We start from the raw sequence: 20,586 nt of genomic DNA on the forward strand, positions 1-20,586 counted from the left end.
TTTATATTTGTTTTGGAAGCAAAGTTTCCAAACCCAGTTCCTTTCCAGCTTCACGGAGACAAGCCTACCTTGCCTATGATGCTGATGGCTGTAGCAGCAGCACTGATGGATGTTATAGTGGAGATCTTCTGCAAAAACAAGACTCACAATAAAGGGACCAGCAAACTTCTTTTCATCTGCTTGCTGCTCTGGGAGGGAGCAGGCTCGTAAAACTGAAAGTGGTTGTTCAAGCAACTGCACCAAATGTTGGAGAGATACCCTGGAGAGATACCCTGGATTAAGAGACTCGTTTGTGCCAACTCTTGTTGAGCTCTTTGCTGCAGTTAGCTAACAACAGACCACCAAGGTGAGGGAAAGCCAAATGTCTGTGAACAAAGAAAGTGTGACTCCAGGCAGGGAGACTGCAAAGTGCCAGTCTGCTCTAAAGTGAGTGGGTGCCTACAGAGAAAACCCTGCAAGAAGGGCAGCAGAATACGTCAGAACAAATAACTTTTTCTTCATTGTTTTAAAAAGGACTTTTAATGAAAATAATGATCTGGACCAGAACATGCAGCAGGGTGAAATAAAACATTTTGTTTGACTTCTTTCTCTCTCCAGTCACTCATGTACTTTCTGCATTCCTTCCTATGCAGGGCCTGTTACCACTGCAAGCATGGAGTTGTTGCTGACTTGGAAGCAATGTGGAATTGGGTACAGCACTTCTGCAAACAGATCATCTGAGATGTACCCTTCAGAACATTCACCCAGGGAGCCAAGCATTTTATCCCTGTGATTTGGGGCAGAGCTCTCCTCAGCTCTAAACTTCTACAGTCACCAGTGGCGCCTCTGGAACCCTTGAGAAGGTTTAAGTGGTCCTCTCATAATGTTGCCTCTGCTCCCAGAGGAGTGCTGATAAACTTTTCTTTGCAAAAGCCTTTATCTGGACCTGGGAACCTTATTTTGCACAGGCAAATGGTTACAGTATGTACCCCTCCCACTGCAGAGAGTGGGAAAGAACCCTTTCAGAGTTGGGTTCTCCTGTTGTGATACCCTCCCCAGCATGCCAGCCTGGCAGGCAGAAGGGTGGAGGGACACCCAAACCTTCAAAACATTTTGTGCCACTTTGCAAGAAAGCAACAAGGACAATTGTTATGAAATCTTTGCCAGATGGGAAAGATCTTCACCAAGAACTCTAGTCATCTCTAGTCATGTGGAAAAAAAACTTCTTTTATGAGAAACTGTGGTAAACTGACTCCATAATCTGATCACTTGGCCAATGAGAGGCTCTTGAGCCCTGTTTGTGATCTGGGACACAGCAGTATAAACAAGGCATGATTTGATCAAAGTCACTGGAGCAGCAGAGGGGGATGCACAGCATGACCGTGAGGAACATCTGGCTTATTGCAGTAACAAAGTCTGGACCAAGTGGATTTCAAGCATCGTACATTTGCAGCTGTTTTAGTCTACGAGAATATAGGCAATATCTGTAGAGATATTCCTGAAATGCCCGAAAGAAATAAAGCCACAATGCCTTGTGAGAAACCCTACTGAGAACAGTGCTATATAGCACAGACTTTGGAGCAGCAGAGCCCAGAACATCTTACAGTGAAGCACCTAGCCAAATCCAGGGTTTGGTCAGTCACCCTCACTCAGAAACAGCTGATTTCAGCCAAATTAACTATGTTAATATGAAAAATTTCTTGGTGACAGGTGTTCAACACTGAGATTATTTAAAATGCCAACAAAGATTTTTTTTCATGTGTCACCAGTCTGCATTGCCAAGCGTCTCGTCACAAGAAAGCATTAAAATTAATGCAAAAAAAAAAATTAGTAACATTTTTGGCAGGGCAGGGTGTTGCAGCATTGGAAGAGAGAAATCTTGGAGGAATCGAGACAAACACACAGCTGGAAGCTGAAAAAGCTTCGCCAGCTACTCACTGTGCCCATCCCAGATTATTTATTTGCAGAATTCCCGAAGGCAGCAGGGTGCCGGGGTAAGAAAGGCGAGTGGGGTGGAGAACCCAGCGAAAAACGTCTCGAAGCAGCAGCAGCCTCGCAGGGAGACAAAACCAAGCATCCTTTGAACAGGGCCGCCAGCGCCGGGATGCGGGGCGGCAGGAGGAGGTGCGGGGCACGGCAGGGAGAAGCGGGAGGAAAGCCTGCCGCCGCTGCTGCGCTGACATCACCGCGGGACGATTCCCATTTCCCGACGTCACTCGCAAGCCCCTGCGGCCGCGGGGGAGCGGGGATGCTCCGAGCAGCCGCGGCGGGGGGCCGGGGCCGGGGCGGGGCGGGCCGGGCCGGCGGCGCGGGGCCCTTTAAGAGGTGCCGGCGGCGCGGGAGGCGGCACAGGCCGGGCGTGCGTGGAGCCGCGGCCCCGCAGCCACCGCACCGAGCCCCGCTCCCACTGACGGACCCCCGCGTTCTATTCTACCGAGATCCACCGCACCGATCCCCGCATCCCAGCACTCCGGGATCCGCTGCACGGACCGCACTGCAGGGAGTTGCACAGCGCGGAGCCCCGGCCCCTCCCGCGTCCCGCCGCCGAACCGAACCGCACCGCCCCGCGCTGCCCACGGCGCGTCCCGGCGGCGCGGCGGGCATGGCAGCCGGGAGCCGGCGCGGGGGGGCCCGGCCGCTGCTGGCTCTGCCGCCGCTGCTGCCGCTGCTGCTGCTGCCGGTGCTGCCGGTGCTGCCGGCGGCGGGCGGTGGGTGCGCGGCGGAGGGCGGCCCGCTGGAGCCCTTCGATGCTCTGTACGCCAGCGGGGTGGAGGCGTACTACGGCGGGGACTTCGCCGGCGCGGCGCGGTGCCTGGAGCGGGCGCTGCGCAGCCGGCGGGAGCTGCGGGCGGCGCGGCTGCGGTGCCGGCGGCTGTGCCGAGCGCAGGTGCGGCTGGCGGAGCCGGGCCCGGGCTCCGGAGGGGACCTGGCGTTCTTCGGCTCGGTGCTGCGGCGCGCTGAGTGCGTGCGGCGCTGCGAGCAGCCCCGCCTGGGCGCCGTGTCCCGGCACCGCGCCGCCGAGGAGGTGCGCGCCGACTTCCAGCGCAGGGTGCCCTACAGCTACCTGCAGCGCGCATACATCCAGGTAGGCACCGCCCGCCCCGCCCCGGCCCTCCTGACCGCCCTCTCCAGAGGGTTCCCCTCGCTTCCGTACTCCCGAGCATCCCAGGTGTGCCCCCTCTGCCACCCCTCCCAAGCCGTACAGGTATGGTCCCCTAGGACGTTCTCTCTGCTGTGTGCGGTCAGTGGTCATGGCTAGTTCCCGAGATAGGGAATCCTGGATGGCAACGTAGATTCTCTCCGCTTTTGGTTAACCTGTGCTTTTCCTGTCTTGTTTTGAGTGTTTTTTCTGTTTGCTTTGGGGAAAGGATGCCTTTGTTTTACTGTAACACAGTATAATTATGAAAACTGTCTGCCTTCAGTTTGTAGAAAACCCCCCAGAAACCCCTCAGTAACCCCCCAATGCCCTCTGCCAGAGGTGTTTCTGTTTCAGACAGCCTGAACTGATTCCATGTTTGAGGAGTTGGGACTGTAGGTGAAGCTGGAAGGTACATAACCTGTGTTCCAGGGACCTGATGGTCATTGTCCTGATGTGATGTGAAATACTTTGCAATATTTCTGCAGAGTAACAGTGTGCAGTCAGTATTCAGCAGCTGCTGACGTCCTGAGTGTCGTCCTCTTATCCCAGTAACTTCTGCCTTATAACTGGTGCCTTCTCTGAGAAAAACGGTGGTTACTCTTTGAACTTCCTGGCCAAAAAAATAAGAAAAACCCAACTCCCTCCCACCAACCCACACCATGATAATGGTATTTTTCTTATTCATTCAAGACTTGTGTTCTGTCAAGCCAGCTACCTGTAGTAAGTCATCCTGTTCATAACTGGTAAGGACAGAAATTCTGGGAATTTTGTTTCATGCCAAGCGCAATGTTTAAAGCATTTCTGGAACATCTCCCAGTGGATTTCTGCTTTATTTAAGCACATTCATAACTTTTTAGTTGCTATAGGCAACTTAATAGGTGAAAACCTGCATAGCAGAGCACAGGGAGGGTATTCTGCTGAAATCCATTTCTAAGTGGACAAACAAACATCTTTCCTAGGCAGTGCTGGTGCCTGTGGTGCAGTTCTTACGCAGCAACACATCAAGGAGGCAAACAGTCAGCACACTGAAACCTAGTGGAAAATCATAGCTACATTGCTTTTTCTATGCTTCCTTTTCTGTCATTGCCTTAATGTCAGTTTTACAAGTCAGGGACTAGAACTGCATTAGCTTAAACTCTAGTGGCCATGTGATACATAGAGTTCCTGAAAGGAATCCTGGGGGGGAACTGGAACTGTAATTTGGCTTGTGTGCAGTGCCAGTGCACAGATGGTCCTATATAAAAGATATTCTGTGTAGTGTCAGCATCTGTGGGAAGTGACACAAAATTTGTCATGCTAAAAAGTTAAGTGATTTCTTAATCTGATTTCAAAGCCTTTTTCAGATTCACTGATGTCAATCTCACTGAAGAACTTTCCTCTAAATTAAATGATAGCGTTTTTGTGTCCCAATTCAGTAATATTGATATATAAACCCCAGAAAATTTTAGGGTATGGGCTGTTCTTGCATATATGCTTCTACTGAGATTGAGGTTATTTTCCTCATTTAAAATGCCATTCTAAGCTTATCAAAGCAATGTGTTGAAAACAGCCCTTTTAAAATTTATTTTATGTGTGACTCATCTTAATTTGCTTTTGCAACATCTGGGGATTTTATATTCATGTTAATGCTGATTTCACTGCTTTCAGATGGAGTAGTGGATGTTCTTGTTATCTGCACGGCTGTCCGGGTGTCAGGCATTGGAGCCAAGGGATGCTGCTCTCTGATTAGACTTGTTTGTGTTTTTAAAACCTTTGTCTTTAACCCTTTCTGATGCTCTTGGGTTTTTTAAGCAGCAGTCTGAGCAGCCTGGTCCCTCACAGCACCCTGCAGTGATTTGTCCACATCCTCACCTGGCTGCTGCCTTTACCTAAGCTCTGCCCCCAGGATTGCCCTTTTGCTCTGGCTCAACAAGTCTGTGCACAGGAGAAAATGCCCCACATGGGATTTGCCTGCACTTGCACCAAACATGAGGCCTGCTGTTGTACACTTGGATGTGAACCATCCCCTCATGCCAAGGCTGAGTGCCAAGGCTTTGGCATGTTCCCTGGGGGCTGGGATGCATCAGCTCCACACCCTCTGGGTTGACTTTGGCTGCAGTATCTGCTCCGCATTTTGTCTGAAAAGAGGAGCTTCAGAGTGGGGCTTCTGCAGAGCCCCCCTGCCATGTTGTGGGTGCACAGACAGGCTGCACAGCTCTGGGGGTGGCTACTTCACCCTGGTGTTTTCTTCTTGAAACCAAGGAGGAAATGAGATGAGGTTCAGCACCCTGCTGTGTACCCTGCCCAGCTCCTCCCTGGGCTGCATCACGAGGCCGAGATGCTGAGCACTAGTGCAGAGCACTGGGAGGATGGCAGGGCTTGGTGCCATTTGTGGTTTGAGAGAAGAGAAGCAGCCTGGAATGTGCTTCCCACCTCCCACTCTTGCTGACCTCGTGCTTGTTTGTTTCTCAGGAGGGGAGAAACACATCCTGTCAGGAGGGAGTGACAGAGCAAGGAACAGATGAAAAAAATCGAAGGGTTTGGCTCTTGTGCAGTGCTTTGAAAAATGGTGCTGAATATACATGAACTAATTCTTGCAACACTCCTGTGGGGTAGGAAAAGCAAAGGCTTTCAGTCCTGCTGGACAGATGCACAGCCAAACATTGGCCAGCACTGTGTGTGCCTATGCTGTTTTGGGAGCAGCAGAACCACCCAGATGCCCTGGGAACAGGCTGGGGTCTCCCACTGCCTTTTGGTGCCCTGGGAACAGGCTGGGGTCTCCCACTGCCTCTGGTCTCTCTGAGCAAGCACCAGCACAGCCTGGCCCCGTCGTGATGATGTGAATGAGACCCTGCAGTGAATTGCTGGAAAAGTGGTGCTAAGATTTGGAAGTTTTGGACTTGTTTTGCTACTTCTTTTTTGCTTTTTTGGGACTTTTAAAACTGATGATAGCAGCAGGTGCACTGGGCTGCATTGCTCCTGCTTCTGAGCAGATGCTGAAGAGATTCCTGCACAGAGCATTGTAAAGGGGCAGAGGGGTGATGATGTGTGTAGGTGAAATACCAATGCTATCCCTCTACAAAAACATGTTCTGTCAGCCTTTGATGTGATCGTCCCCATTACCCTATCAATTATTTCCTAATTTATCCATACTTCTCTGAAACAGAAACAGTGATCTTCTGAAGACCATTTTTCTATTTCACAGACATGATCTGAGTGTTTCTGGTGACTCTGGCATGATGTGAGGGGAGGCTGTGGTGCACTGCAGGAATGGGACAGCCTGTGGATTCAGCTAAGGGTTTCTGTCAGCTTTGGGCTCGGGGTCAGGCTCCTGAAGTTGATTGCAGACTACAGACTGTAGACAGATTGCATTGAACAAGCAGCCCAAGTCCAAATGTGTTTGCAAGGCTACTTTCTGGCTTCTCAATATGTATTTAAGTAGGAAGACTCCTTTTCCTGGGAGAGCTGGTGTTTTCAGGTAATTTGGAAATACAGTGGGTGCGTCTGTTCGAGGCATTTAGGGTGGGATGGGTTTGAGGTGTGGAAACAGAGAAGGAGATGAAAACATGCAATGCATGTTTCATTGCAGTGAAAAGGTTCTTCAGTGGGTTTCTGCTGTCATGTCCCATGGGCTGGACAGTTTGCCAAATGCTGGTGAGTCTCAGTTCTGTGCTGGCTGCTTGTCTTTGTCAAAGAAATAACCTCTGGGTTTGGCAGGTGGGTGTGGTAGGATCACTTTGCCCTCTTAAATATTTTATTAGTCATGTCCTGCTTTATTTGCTGCTGTAGTCATCTTGTTTCTGTAAAAACCTAGCCTGCAGGCCGTGATGTTCCTAACCCTGCTTTTTGGAGTTTTCCTAGCTCTGAGAGTGAGCGGAGGAGGGAATGTACACAATGTACACCGTGACAGTGTTGGCTGCTGCGAGTTGCTGACTCAGGAGCCGTGTTGGAGCTTGCCCTGGATGGTCTGCCATGAACCCTGTGACAGAGCATTACTTCCAGTCCTCAGTCTAACTTCTGCGAGTCAGCTTGGTCCAAAAACAACAAGTAACCTGGAAAAGTTGATCACTGTGTCAATTGCAAAACCAAATCTTATTTCTCTCCTACTTACTGACCCTCCCCTTGAGGTCTCTTTCCTTTGTCTCATCCTGTTACCAGCCACAGCATTCCCTGGCCTGCTTGCTGGGTTGATGCCTATAGCCTGTTTTAATTTTCTGTGGATATTGGTGTGCTGTTGCTGAGCATTTCCTCCCAGTTTGTAAATACTGAGTTGCAGTGGTCTTGTCTCCCCACTTGCCTGAATGCCCCATTGCACATCGGTGAAGCATGGCAGGAATTGTACATATGTAGTCTGTAACCACCAGCCTTAGATCTAGATGAGGAAAAGCCTTTTAGCCTGTGCTTGGGTTTAAAACAATAAATAAAACAAGTCCCCAGCATGCTGGACATTGCTTCTCTCTTAGTAATGCCAGATTGTAGGTGGAGCAAAAGGGGCAAGAGCCTGACTGTGTCTGGCTTATCCTGACTTTGGCTTGAGATCTCCCTTCCCATGTCTGAGACGTTCTTCAGTTCCGTTACCATTGTGACTTCACGTGTTGCAAGCATAAAACAATAATGTTTAGGTTTTCTGTGTTGTAGGAGAGACTGTTGATTTGTTCTTTAAAGCTGTTTCTTATTTTCTAAAACAAGGTCTTGTTTGGGGAGAACTTCCACTTTTATCTTCAATGCTGGGTTTTCCAGACTGCAGCAGATGGGGCAGTGCTGGAGGCACTGCTGGGTACGTGTCCTTGGTCACACTGGGCTGTCCTGCCCATCCACACTACCAAAGATGAAATGCAACAGGCACAAAAATCACTTGAGAGGAGAGAAACAAAAGAGACAAGTGGGAGGCCAAATTTCAGGAACACTTGTGATACAGATTATTGCCTGACTCCAGTTCTGCCTTTGAAAACTCCCCATTTATGACAATCCAGACCCAAGGGAGGAGAGTTGTGTATGTAAATCTTGGCATTTAACCTCTCCAGTCTAGTGATTCTGTCCTCTGCCAGTGCTTCTGTGATCTCTCCACGAGCCACATTTGGGTGTTTGAGTGCCTGAGCCAACCCTTGGGATGGTGCTTGTTGAGACACTTCAACCAAGTCCTTTCCACCTCGAGTAGCTACTCACTCGCTGCTCACCTCTGTGTGTTTCACAGGGCCAGGGATTTTTGTCTCTGTGACAGAATGTGGATCACCTGCCTAGGGGCTGTGGAGTGATTCTGGATTCACACCAATGTAGTTGCTTAGGGAATTTGGTTTGTTTCACTCAAGGAGTGCTGTTTTCCATGAACATTTTGCTCAGGTTTCCTTTGTGCCACAATGCTGCATGGACCTAAGCAGATAATGGGGTCCTGTCCTGGGGTAAGCCACAGCCTTTGGGGAAATGATGTTTCACGTGCAGCATCTCATGGGCAGTGACACAGGATAATGTGTAAAACTTCTTACTTTAAAGCTGTTTCTCACCACAGGCACCACCTGTCCTGCAAGGCCTGCCTGTGCAGTTGGTCTTGTTTTTGCAGGATTTATGTGACATCTCAGATGAAGACCTATAGTAAAACTGTCATATAATCATTATTATTTGGATTTTTACTATTAGTGGTGTTTATTTATCTTCAATATTGAGAATTGGTATTACTCAGATACTGGATAAATAAACAGATCTCAGACTTAATCTCTTGGAACGTCTCTTTATTTAGATTTTCTGAGAAAGAATTCCTGCTCCTCAGCAGAGGGTAAATGTTAGTGCTCAGAAAGTTAAAATTATTTAGGACAAAAATAAACTCAGTTTATGGGGATGGAAAACTTTTGAGTCTTGATGTTTGGGTCAGTGTCCTGGGTTTAGAGCAGGATACTTAGTCCTGCCCTAAGCCCGGGACACTGACCCCACTGCCCCTGCTCCTGTTCTTGCTGATCATTTCAAATGAAATGCTTCTAAAGTGTTTAGAGTTGAAAGTATTGTCAGAGAGGGAAAGAGGTGACCCAGTGGTTCAACTCTCCTGCCAGCACGTGCAGACTAGCTGCATCTTTGTCATGAAGGCATCTCAGTGTCTTCACAGGAGTCTCAGTCTTAACTTTTTGGACTTGAGTATGGGCTTGTGATGTACAAAAATTTAGACTAGCTGTTTGTAGTGATTTTCTCCTGGTTTCCTTGGGTTTTTGAGTGTTCGGGTTTGGTTTTGGGTTTGTTTTTTTTTTGTTTGGTTTTTTTTTTTGTTTGTTTGGGGTTTTTTTTGTTTTTTTTTTAATAGAGCAAATCCAAAAGCAAAACTAAGGTGTTTGCAGTTGGCACATCATTTCAACTGGTAGTAAATTAGCACAGCACTGCCCAGCAAATCAGGACACAACCAGTGAACACCTACTGGTCTTAGACCCACTAAGCTCATTTCACACAGCCTAGTAATCATCCATTTGATAGCCAGGGCTGCTCTTTTTGTCTTGCCAAATTCCTCTTTCTCACTTCATAACTATGCAGTTGTGCCAGGGCTTCAAAATGTACTATACAGAATAATACAGAAAAACATACTAATTGTAGACCCAGTGCAGTGGATCCTAGCCCGCAATATTTTGCAGTCTTTTGGAGAAAACAAAATAACCCTTAAATAACAAAAAAAAATCCTTATTTCTGGGCAATCTCTGGTGAGGTGGCTTGGAGGATGGATGAGACAGGTGTGAGTCACATGGTGTGAATGGATTTTTTGAGACCTTGGATCTAAAGGCCTCCCAGTGAAGGTTAATATCCCAAGTGGGATAACAAAACTGGGCACCAGAAGTGCAGGAGAGCCCAGACTTCTGCTGCTGGGATGGGACTCAGGAACCTGCCCCTTCCCTGTCCTTGCATCTCTTTAGTTTCTCGTGGTTATTGCACTTTCCCCTGCTGGCTGCTCCTTGGCAGAGCTTTGCTGCTGAACTGCCCTGTCCATGCGCCTTGGTGTGCTGGGATTTGTTAAGTGGCTTTTTGAGCTGCCTGTTAAATCTCATCCATACGTCTGAGAGCTCTGCTCTGGCTTCTGCAGAGCCCTTTTGTTGTCCTTGGCCACAGGAATAACAAACGGCAGCCGATGATGAACTGCATGTGAATGAGCAATGCAGCTTAGCCCTGCTAAGCAAACTTCTGCCCAGTACTCTTGAGCTGTGGCTGAGGTTTCAGCAAGGATTATTCCAATTTCTTGTACAACTGGTGATTTCATCCTGGATGGCACCAGCAGTGGTGAGAAACCATCCTGTCAGTAGCTGTTCCTTTACTGCCAGCCTCCTGAGCAGTGCTGGAGCCTTGCTGGCAGGATTCTGGGCTCAGAGCACTGCTGGGTGTCTGGAGCACGGAATGGAGGGGTTATTTATCTTAGTTTTTTCCTTTGGAGGTGGTATGAATTAGTCATTGTGATTGGGTTTGTTCCCAAGGAGTGGGAACCCCTGTACTGTGTTTCCATGTGTGGAGTCTGGACTGAGGCCAGGCTGGGTTGGGATGAATCGATGTGAACCCAGAGTGACCCAGCTGAGGGCCGTGGGGTTTCTCTGCTGTAGCACTGGGGAAGCTGAGATCAGAACTTGGCCAGTGTGTTTCAGCACTGAGGGATGGCAGGAAGGAAGGCATCAACTTCCCTGGATGCTTTTTGTTTCCATCAGCAATAATGTATCAGCAATGTATAAGCAATAATAATTGACATTTTTATTTCTTGGCCATGAGCTGGTGATGACTAATGAAGGCAGGGGGTCTGCCTGTGGGTGGGTTCAGGCAGCAAAGAGCTGTTCCTCATCAGCTGTACCTTCTCCTTTCCATGACAACTGGTCAGTTAAACAGACCCTCCAGGGCTGACGTCAAGGGTCAGGGATTTGGCCACCAAATAATTATAGCAACAAAAATAGCATCACTTCCCCACCCCTTCCTTCCCACATGATCCTGCTGAATCCCAACTCATAAATGTCCTTTTTTTTTCTTTCATGGATGAGAAGCAAGGCCCACATGTATTAGCTGGAACATATGGCAGGGTTTGGCTGCAGCCCATAAGTTGTGAAGGCCAAATATTCACTTGTAGCTTCTTGTTCACTTAAAAAAAAGAAAAAAAAAGAGGGGAAAACCACGTTCTTTCAGGATTGGATGAAAGGCTGAGTCTGTGCTCGTGCTGGGATGGGAAGCAGCTAGGCTGTGGGACAGCACGCTGACTGTGCTGGTGTGGTGGGGAACGTGTCCCCTCACAGCCACTGAGAGGTGGCCTGGTGGAGTGGCCACTGTCCCCTGCTCCCTGCCCCAGTGCTGTTTCTCAGGTCAGGCAGAGTTTGCAGACAGGCTGCTCAGGAGAATGTCACCAGAACAGGGGTGCAGAGCAGTCAGCAGGTTTTGCACGTGGGTTAGCCACAGACAGGAGAGAATTCTGTCCTTGTAGAACTAAAGGTTTTATTAAGGGTCATGGGAACATCTGGGAGGGTGCTGGTTCAGGTCTCACTCCTGTGGCCTCAGGGACTTGGGTGTAACAAAAGCTCCACATGGGACATCAGTGCCTGGTTGTTCCCAGTGCAGGCACTGTGAGAGGAGGCAGCTCTGCAAGGAGCTGCTCTGTGGAGGACAAGGCTGTAGCTCCCCAATGGCCTGGGATGTGCAGGGCAGTTTCAGTTCTGGCAGCTGGACTCTTCCATGAGATAGCTGAAGCTCTGGGAGTTGGAGTAGGCTATGATTCTTTGAATGTTGCCAAACTCAGAGCTGAGCTTAACAAAAGAGATTTTCCCATCTTGGGAGAGTCATTCCAACCTGATTACTGTTTGGGTTGTTCAACAGAACAGTCCCTAGAAAATGACTTTTGCACTGTAGCACAAGGCTTCCCACAGTGGCGTTTTTAACTCCAAATCACTGTTTCTTTAATCACTGTGCTTCTGTTTTCCAAATATATTTTTGGATCCTTGCTGTGAAATCTGGCTAGATGACAGACTCGTAAATAAACCATTTTTAGCTTCTTACTGTTTTTGGATCAAACTAAACCAGGTAGAGAGACCTGAATGACCATTCATCTGGACTTTCCCTTTGAAAGTTACAGCTCTTGAAGTTGTCACTGAGTTGCAGCAATCAGTACACTCAGCTATCTTGAAAAGCACAGTGTAGAAGCCATAGTGTCCTTCATGATGCTTTTGAGAAGTATTAGATAGTGAAGGTTTGCATGTTTCAGGCTTATTGTTTACATTCCTGTCCTTCTGCTGCTGTTTTACATGGTGGATGTTACAGCTCACGTCCTAAGTGTTGGAACCCTGCTCAGAAAGGGTTTCAGGTCCTTTGGGATCTTCTGTGCTGCTTTTTGGGGTTGCCTTGGTATTGCAGCCAACCTGTGCTGAATAACAAAGTCCTGCTGAGTAGGATTGCTAGCTGAGCTCTTGCATGCTCTAGGTGTGTGTTACTGGCTTTTCTTGCATGCAGAGATGTGCATGGAGCTGGGGAGATGGACAGGAAAACCCTCCTGGTGTTTGCCTGTGCTGCACACCTGAGATGGGAGGGAGTGCTCAGGTGTGAGAGCTGGCAGTGCTTAGCCCCTGAGTGAGGGATTGTTTAATTGGGCTAAGCATGTACTCATGCCTAGAAAGGACTGTGTTTGGGAAGTGATCAGGATTACTGTGCCAAGTGAATGCTGATGTTGCTATCAGTGCTTTTAAGTGCCACTTGGTCAATAGTGGCACAGCTGGGTCAATAGTGCATTATATCAAACACTTTACTGTCCATCTTATTTAAGCCAGTTAATGGCAGCTTTGGAAGTTACTCTCTGCTATTGAGGGAGGAGGGCTAAGCCCAGACAGCTGAGAATTCAACTGTATTTAATTTTGCTGTTTGCTCTTGAGTCCTAGGGCAGGAAAGGTAAAAATTGTAGGAAGACAAGGAAAGCAGAATCTGCTTTTCTTTTCATAGTCTTCTCTGTGTCAGGAGGATCATCAGGCATTTTGGAGGTTATCCTTGTAGATTCCCCTGTAGAATTTTGGCTGTTCTGTATTCTCCCTTTTGTGTGCCAGCAAGCTTGGCCCTCTGCTCTTATCTGCACTTAGTGCTTTAGCAGTCCTGAGCATGGAAAACTAGATCTGCTTTTGCTTAGCACTATAAGCCAAAAAGCAGCACCCAGCTATCTCTTGTTTCAGAGCCAGGGTGCTGCTGAGTGCAGAGACTTTGTCCAACCAGTGACGGGTGACAACAGAAGGATGTCAGTGCTAGGGAATTTCAGACAGAGATATGTACCAAAGGCTGCTGAAAATAGCAGGGTTTGAAGCCTTCTGAGCTGCACACTTTGATCTTGGTCCATGCTGAGGACAACTGCTCTGACTGATGGACTGCACTGTAAGCTGGTGATGGATTTAGCAGAGTCCTCACAGGTGTCTGGATTTGAGACCTGCTGATATTAGCAATAAAGCAGTGTAAAATGTCTAGTGGTATATCTGTCCTTTAATCTGAGAACACTGAAATGGAGGTTGTTAGGATAAAGGGAAGGGAGTGTGACGCAGCTTATTCAGAAAGAAAAAGAGCTGAAGTGGTGCCTGTATTTGCTGAGGACTCACATCTGTTCTAATGACTCAGGTTGATGCCTGATGAATTACTAAGGCACAGCTGCATTGTGCATTGAATGTGTGTGCTGAATCCAGCCTGTGGGGTTTTCGTTCTGCACAGTGCTCACTTGGGATCTGGCAGAGCTCAGGCTCAGATGCAGCAACAACCTGATGGTCCCAACTGTGTTTTATTTGGGAGTGTGTGACCCAGACACCAGGACAGGAATGGCTGGGTTTGCTCCAGCCCAGCACCCCATGCCCGATGTGCCCATCTGTGGAATGGGTTTGATGTGCAGTAATTACACACCAGGCACTGTGAGACGTGGCTGACATCACGCATTTGGGGAGTGGCCGATGCACTGTGTGGTGTCCCTGCTCTGTGAGTCAGTTCCAGCAGGAACAGCACACATAAACAGTAGCAGATTAATTAAAGATGTCGTGTTCTGCAGAAGGCAAATTATGGAGCAGTTTGCTCAGAGTCAGAAGTGCTGCCTGGCTTATTAGCAGGGCATGAGCTGACTGTCCCCTCAGAGGAGAGCAGCCATCCAGCTGTGGCAATTCACTGCCACAGCTGTCCTGCACATCTAAAAGGAGACGTGGATGTCAGCCCCGCAGGTCCAGGGCAGGTCAGCTTCCAGCCCTGTGTTAAAGCTGCTCCACAGGCAGCAGAGCAGTGTCTGTGTTCCATACAGCAGATATTTGCAGTCAGGTGTTCCTTACTACCTTTGCAGACATCTCATTGACTTCAGTACCTTTGGTATGTTTATTCCAGATGTTTCTCCTTGAGCTGCTGCTGCTGCTGCTGTTTAAAGGGCCCTCAAAACCTGATAATATGCCTGGGACCTGGGTAAATTAAGCATTTCAGATGAGTGGGAGTCCAAAATCATCACCAGGCTGCAGAATAATGGTTGTCCTTGTTTTAGACCTTCAAAGCCTGATAGGATCATTGTAAAAAATGTGACTCAAGGGTTTTCTTTGGAGTGGTTTCTAAGTTACAAACATTTTCTGATTGGGACCTGGACTGAGTGTGGAAAGCCAGCTGCCTTGTCCAGGGGCAGCAGCTTTCATTTCACAGGACTCATCTGGCTGAGGATGAAGGGTGAAGTGTCCTAAATGTCCTAATGTCCTAAACCAAATCCCATCCCTCTGCCACACTTAATGGCCCAACGGGCCATTTATGTCCAAATGCCATAAATTCTCTTTTATAGCTCACCATAAATTACCCTGTGAATCTTTTTTAAAAACGCACATCCCTATTTCTTTCTGGTGAACCTCACCAGCAAGACTCCTACAATCAGCATGAACTACTGCAAGGAGAGTCAGACTCATCAGCCATAGGGCTCAGCAGGGCTGACAGCTCATCTTGTCTCAGCTGCACTGCTTGAGGAGAGTTGCTGAGAGGGATTCTCCCTTTCCAGCAAGGCTGTATCTATTTTTCATATTGCTTTACTCTAAACAAACAAACAAAAAAATCATTGCTGGAAAAATAATTACTTCAACATCCACTGAGATTTATTTTGGAAAGCTGATACTCTGCTTGATTTCAAATTCACGAGATGAACTGAAATTTCAGCTCTGGAGCATATTTCGCTTTGTCTTCCACCCATGAGAGAGCTGAAAGAGAAGTGTAAGCAAGAAAAGTGGGGCAGGGAAGAGAAGTGGCAAAGGAATCGGGGAAAGGAGTCACAGCATCAAATGTGTTTGGCAGACTCCTGTGCCAAACTGTAGGAGGGGGTCATGGGGATGCTGTTGTATTGAGGGACACTTGCCTGTACCAGGGTTTGAGGAGGATAAGTAGTGATGGGTTTGTTTGTTTTGAAAGGAGGAACTTGCCAAAAGGTTGGATTTGAACTTCTTCCTGTCAAAAACTGGAGCAAGAGTTCCTGCTGGGGCTGAAGCAGCCAGGCAGGCACACTGTGGCTGGGAAAGAGGGAGCTGATGGTGATATCTCACAGGGTCTCAACCCTGCACAAAGCAAACAGCTGCTGTTCATGTCTCTCAGCTTGTCACTTTTGAAGGTTTTGAAGGCCATGTAGCTCTGCTTTCACTCCCTAAAGCCTGTGTGCCAGGTGTATGGAAGAGCCAGCACTGTCTCACAGGGGATTTGGTCCTGCCTCAGGAGGGACTCATCCTCCAGGCAAGGCAGGCAGAGAGATTTAACCAGGGTTATTCTCAGGTAGTGTGTGCATTGGGTTTTCACATTGCTGAAACATGTCCAAACATTGTTATTGCTTTTTCTTCTAGTTTATAGTAGAAGATTTCAAATTTACAGTAGGACACTGGTCTTCAGCAGCAAGCATAGACACATTTCTTTTCTGAACTACAGAGACATGGATTGCTGCAGAAGAAGATTCACAATGGTTGGTGTTTTGATGGGCCCCATGTTAGCAATTAGGAGCATCATAGCCTGTCCATAAACACCTTTTCTGCTATAAAGTGAGGCTTTCCAAGAGCTTTCGGCTTTTGCCTTAGCAAAAAAGATACACTTCCCTGGCATGGGACGCAGTACCCCAAACCCTGCTTTACCCCAGACATACATCTTTGTATCCAATTGCACAAGTGTTAGTGTGTTAAAGTGCTGTGTGGTATCTTCCACAGAGCTGGGCAGGGAGGTTTGTAAATTTGGGAGATCTTGGAGCTTGTTTGTGCATGCACACTTATGTGCACTCATGAGTGCAGAGCCTTAGGAGCGAGTGTAACAGCTGTATTCCTTGAATCTTTCCTAGTTCCTCAGTAGAAGAAAACTTGCCAAAAATACGGCACCCTGAAGTTGTAACTGCTCTCTTTGTTCTCATTTGCTCACATCTCCAGAGGAATGAAATCATTTATTTGATTTGCCCTGATGCTTCACACTCCTGCTTATGAATGGCTGGGACAAGACTGGGAGTATGAATAGCCTGCCTTGGAAAGATGTGTTCACTTGCACGTTGGTGTCCAAACAGAGTAGCTGGCTCTGAAATCCTATCAGTAAGGCTTTTGAGTAACTTAAAACCCTTCTCGTAGATGCTTTGAATTTCTTCCACTCTGACATTGTGTAAGCCCCTGTTGAAGTTTCATTACCTCAGTAACCACAGAACAGCAGCCAGCCTTTTCACTGAAACCTCCCCCACAAAGGTCTGGATTCATTCCCTCACCCCCCTTTTTCCTTGAATGCAGAGCACAGCTTATTGTAGTTTAAATAACAGGGGAGAAGGCCAAGACTGCATATGGATGTGGGTGGCACCATGCTAAAGAAGTAAGAATGTGTCCTGACCCCTGGCTATCTCTGTGCCACTCTGTACTAAATATGGAAGGAGACCTGTATAATTTTCCACATAATTAGGATATTCAGTACTTTCTTTAGAGTAGCTTATAACAGTTCAGTCACAAACAGCTGCTGTTTCATGGGCCATTCTTGGTATTTTCTGTGCTTTAAATAACTCCAGAGTTTCGTGATGTGCTCTGGTGAGACTTTTCCCTACTTTCTCTCTAAAATTTGTTCCAGAGCCTTGTGTATTGAGTCATTGATTCACCAATGGTTTAGCAGGGCATTGTGGTGTGAGCAGTCATAAGATTTCTCTATTGCTCATTCTCTTAGGGGCAGTATTCCTGGCAGAGGAACTACAGCCCTCCCCAGAATGGTACAAGTCCTCCTCAGCACAAATATCCCCTTCCCACATTCACTACCAAGCCCCATCCAGGTTGCTTCTAGCCTGACTCCTCCTGCTACTTGTAATATAGATCAGAAGAGTTACCCAGGAATAAAAAAAATGTAATTGTTTGCCAATTTTTCATCTCATCTGGTTGTACCCAAGGAGACAAACACAGTATATGCCACTGCTATGTAGAGAAGCTAAAATATCCTGTTAAAAAATTGAGACAAACCTCTGCCAGCAGCCACTACATGGAGGGCTTTTCCTTGCTGTGGAATACTGCTAGAATTTGGGAAAAGTTTTAATTTTGCCTTTTTTTTTTTTGGTTTGGTTTGGTTTTTTTGGGTATTTTTTTTTGGGTGGCTTAAACCCAAACAACTGAAATTGATGGCAAACTGAACATCAAGTGAAAAGGTTTCTTATTTGATCCCCACAAGTTACCAGTTTAAATCAAGTCCAGTTCCACTTGCTGATGCTTTGAGAGGAAAAGGAAAGACCTTTTTAGACACCAGGCAGTGTGTTATATGTGCCTCCCCAGACACTCTCATTTCAGCCTTTTTTATATTCAGACACCTATAAAATTAGGGGATTATTTTGTTTGGCACAAGATCATGTCTATTTTCAGAAGCACCCAGAGCTGCTCTAAATGCTGCAGTTACTGCTGCTGGGGGAATTGGTGCCAGGCAGCTGCTTTTCATTTCTAGGGAATTTAAGAAAAGTTCACTGTGCTTAGCTGATATTTTGTGTTTAGTAAAACCTTTGTTTTCTCCCTCAAAATTTCATTAATCACATTATTTGTTGCTTAAGCAGCAAGGTAGCAATCAGGCAGAAATGACTGATGTTATTTGCTCATATGCAATCCAAAGTTGTTGAAGCAAGGAAAGAACATGAGAAGACTTCTCAGTCACGACAAAGAAAAGCTCTTGCATCTGGCTGTGCTATGGGAGATCCAAGGCAAGAAGTTTACCTTAGCTGAGTGAATAAGCACAAAACCCCCATCTAACAGCTTTCCTCTTTCATGCTGGTTATGACTTTTTATTTTCCCTTCTAACTAATGATTTTGTCATGTGTAGTCTGCACAGAGCCAGTGTGATTCTGCTCTGTGCTAGAGGATGGGATGCTCAGAGCCAGTAACAGGTGTACAAACTTTTGGAGTTCTTTCATCTGATAGAGCCTGGAGTGCTTGCACTGATGTGGTAAATAAATCACTGAGAGTGTACATGTTCAGCAAGGTGAAAGCAGGAAAGGGAGTTCCTGCTCTTGGTTTGTGCTCGTGGTCAGAATCTGCTGGGCACTCACCACCCTGGTAAGATGAAAAGATATGAAGGCACTAAAATGTGATCATGTGCTTTGCCACACATCACACCGTATCTTGTTAGAGTTATTCAGTTTAGAAGACTTAGAGCCCAGTAAGTTGCCTTCCATAGAAAAAGTTAAGAAAAAGAAACCAAAAAAGCAATGTGTACCAGAAGGGTACAGTGGGAAATGGACCAACAGGGCTTCTCTGCCCTGCTCTGGGGAGCATGAGCCTCTCCAGTGATGTGAAATCCATCCCTTTCCTAATTTGTTAATTAATTTCTGTGGTGTAGCTATTGAAACTCCTGTGCAGGTGGGAGGGTTTGCTCTGCACATTTTCATTGCAAGTAACTGCAGAAGGAAAGAGGCTTCACCACACCACAAGGGGGGCTGAGCTCTGTGTGTTGGTAGGAGGAAAAGAATTATCTCTCCATTAGCAAGCTGTGAATGTTTGCTCTAAACGTGTTGTTGTGAATTGACTCCTTCAATTCATGTCCTCCCCATGCCAGATGCTGACAGGCTCATCAGTAAAGCCATTCTTGGCCACCCTGTCAATTCTGTTTAGACCTAACCAAACCCATCCACATGGGGTGTGTGGGAAAAAAATTCTTGGTGCATACACACTTGTGAATGGGTGAGATCAAGAGACACACTCTTGGTCTTTTCTTGGTGTTTCCAAGACAGAAGTTTGCCATGTCTTTGAGAGGATGCTGGCATTGTCCTGAGTCCCTCTCTGGCTGATATCCAGGAAAGCATTTTACCATAAAAGCTGTGGTGCTAGGGCTGCTTCCTTGAGACAGATGACATTTCACCTTCCTTGCTGAGAAAGCCTTGCTGTAATCTGCTAGATAAGGAAGGTATTTTTATTTCACCTCCAAATACACTGCTTGCTCAGAGTCTGGCTCAAACTGCCACAACTGCACATTTTTGCAAGGAGAGGGGGAGGCTTTTGTTTACCACAGATGCTGATTTTACCCCCTGACAGCTTGCTGAGTCACACAGATGCAGCCCAGACATGCTGTAGGCTGCATCTCAGACTTCCCAGGTTTTTCCACCCTTGCAGACCTCCCATTCTGGTTCCAGCTAAAAATAGAATTGAGAGAATTGATTCATCCTCCAGAGAAAGAGCAGGGGAATGACCTGGATTTTCATGTCTTTTCCATGCAGGAACTGAAGTTCCAAAGGCAAACATTGGTGTTGGCTCTCGAAGAGATGATTGGCTTCCTGCTTCATTCCTGGGGACTTGGGACACTTTCTGACTGTACATTTTGGGCTGTGTGCTAGCTCCTGTGGCACTTAGAGATGGGAAACCTTGCTGGGCTGGGAATTTGCTGTGGTGCTGATTCAGGAAGGCAGATGGGGAAGATGCTGGAAGGTGCCTGTATTGTGACGTGTGACCAAGCTGTTTCCAGGAAGAGCTTCTGTGCTTCTTTCACAACTTCAGTGATAAGCAGCCAGCCTGGAGCAGAGCCTGGAAAATGTAGAGAGTCATGGGCTTTTGCATTCCTGGTTGTGCACGGCTTCTTCATCTTGGCCCTTGAGCAAGATCAGAGCTCTGGTTTATTATTTTCCAGCTCACAGCCAAGGCAGACTAGTCTCATGGAAACTGCATCCTTGGGGAAGGAAAGTTTAGAGGGTGTTGGTTTGTTTCCTTTGCCATTTATCTTGCTCGAGGAGATGATGGACTGGGAATGAGGCAGGTATATCACCATCTGAATAATGTGGATTGCCTAGTGCGTTTTGGGATGAATCCCAGTTTCCTTTGGCTATTTTTATCCTAAAACGTGTCAAGTGCTTATGTAGATTTCACCGAGTGATTTGTTGATGCTTCTCAAGCAATAGAGGTTCAGTTGAATTGAGGCATGTTTGCAGCATGAGGAGAGAGAGGCTCATGCTGCCCTGGGTGGGAGCAGTAAGTCAGGCACAGCTGGAGGTACCAGCTGAGAAGGCTGGTGGAGACAGTGGTGCACCAGTGGCTGCCTGCCCTGACACACTGATCTCGCTCTACACATTC

The 20,586-nt window shown here is 47.3% G+C and overlaps 1 protein-coding gene across 4 annotated transcripts in view; it reads left to right on the top strand.

The window, feature by feature from the left end:
• Positions 1-1,787: 1,787 nt before the first annotated feature.
• P3H2 (prolyl 3-hydroxylase 2) overlaps positions 1,788-20,586 on the top strand; it is a 68,881-nt gene continuing 50,082 nt past the window's right edge. For 2 of the 4 annotated variants that reach the window (XR_012057327.1, XM_041718114.2), the window contains exon 1: positions 1,788-3,064. Coding sequence is in view for 2 of the 4 variants with exons in the window: in XM_041718114.2 (XP_041574048.2) it covers positions 2,084-3,064 (981 nt within the window). In the remaining 2 variants the exon portion in view is untranslated. The remainder of the gene's footprint in view (positions 3,065-20,586) is intronic. The other 2 variants (XR_012057328.1, XM_072933230.1) reach the window with 2 other exon arrangements.

This window comes from Taeniopygia guttata, chromosome 9 (genome assembly GCF_048771995.1).
Source record: "Taeniopygia guttata chromosome 9, bTaeGut7.mat, whole genome shotgun sequence".
Taxonomy (NCBI): Eukaryota; Metazoa; Chordata; class Aves; order Passeriformes; family Estrildidae; genus Taeniopygia; species Taeniopygia guttata.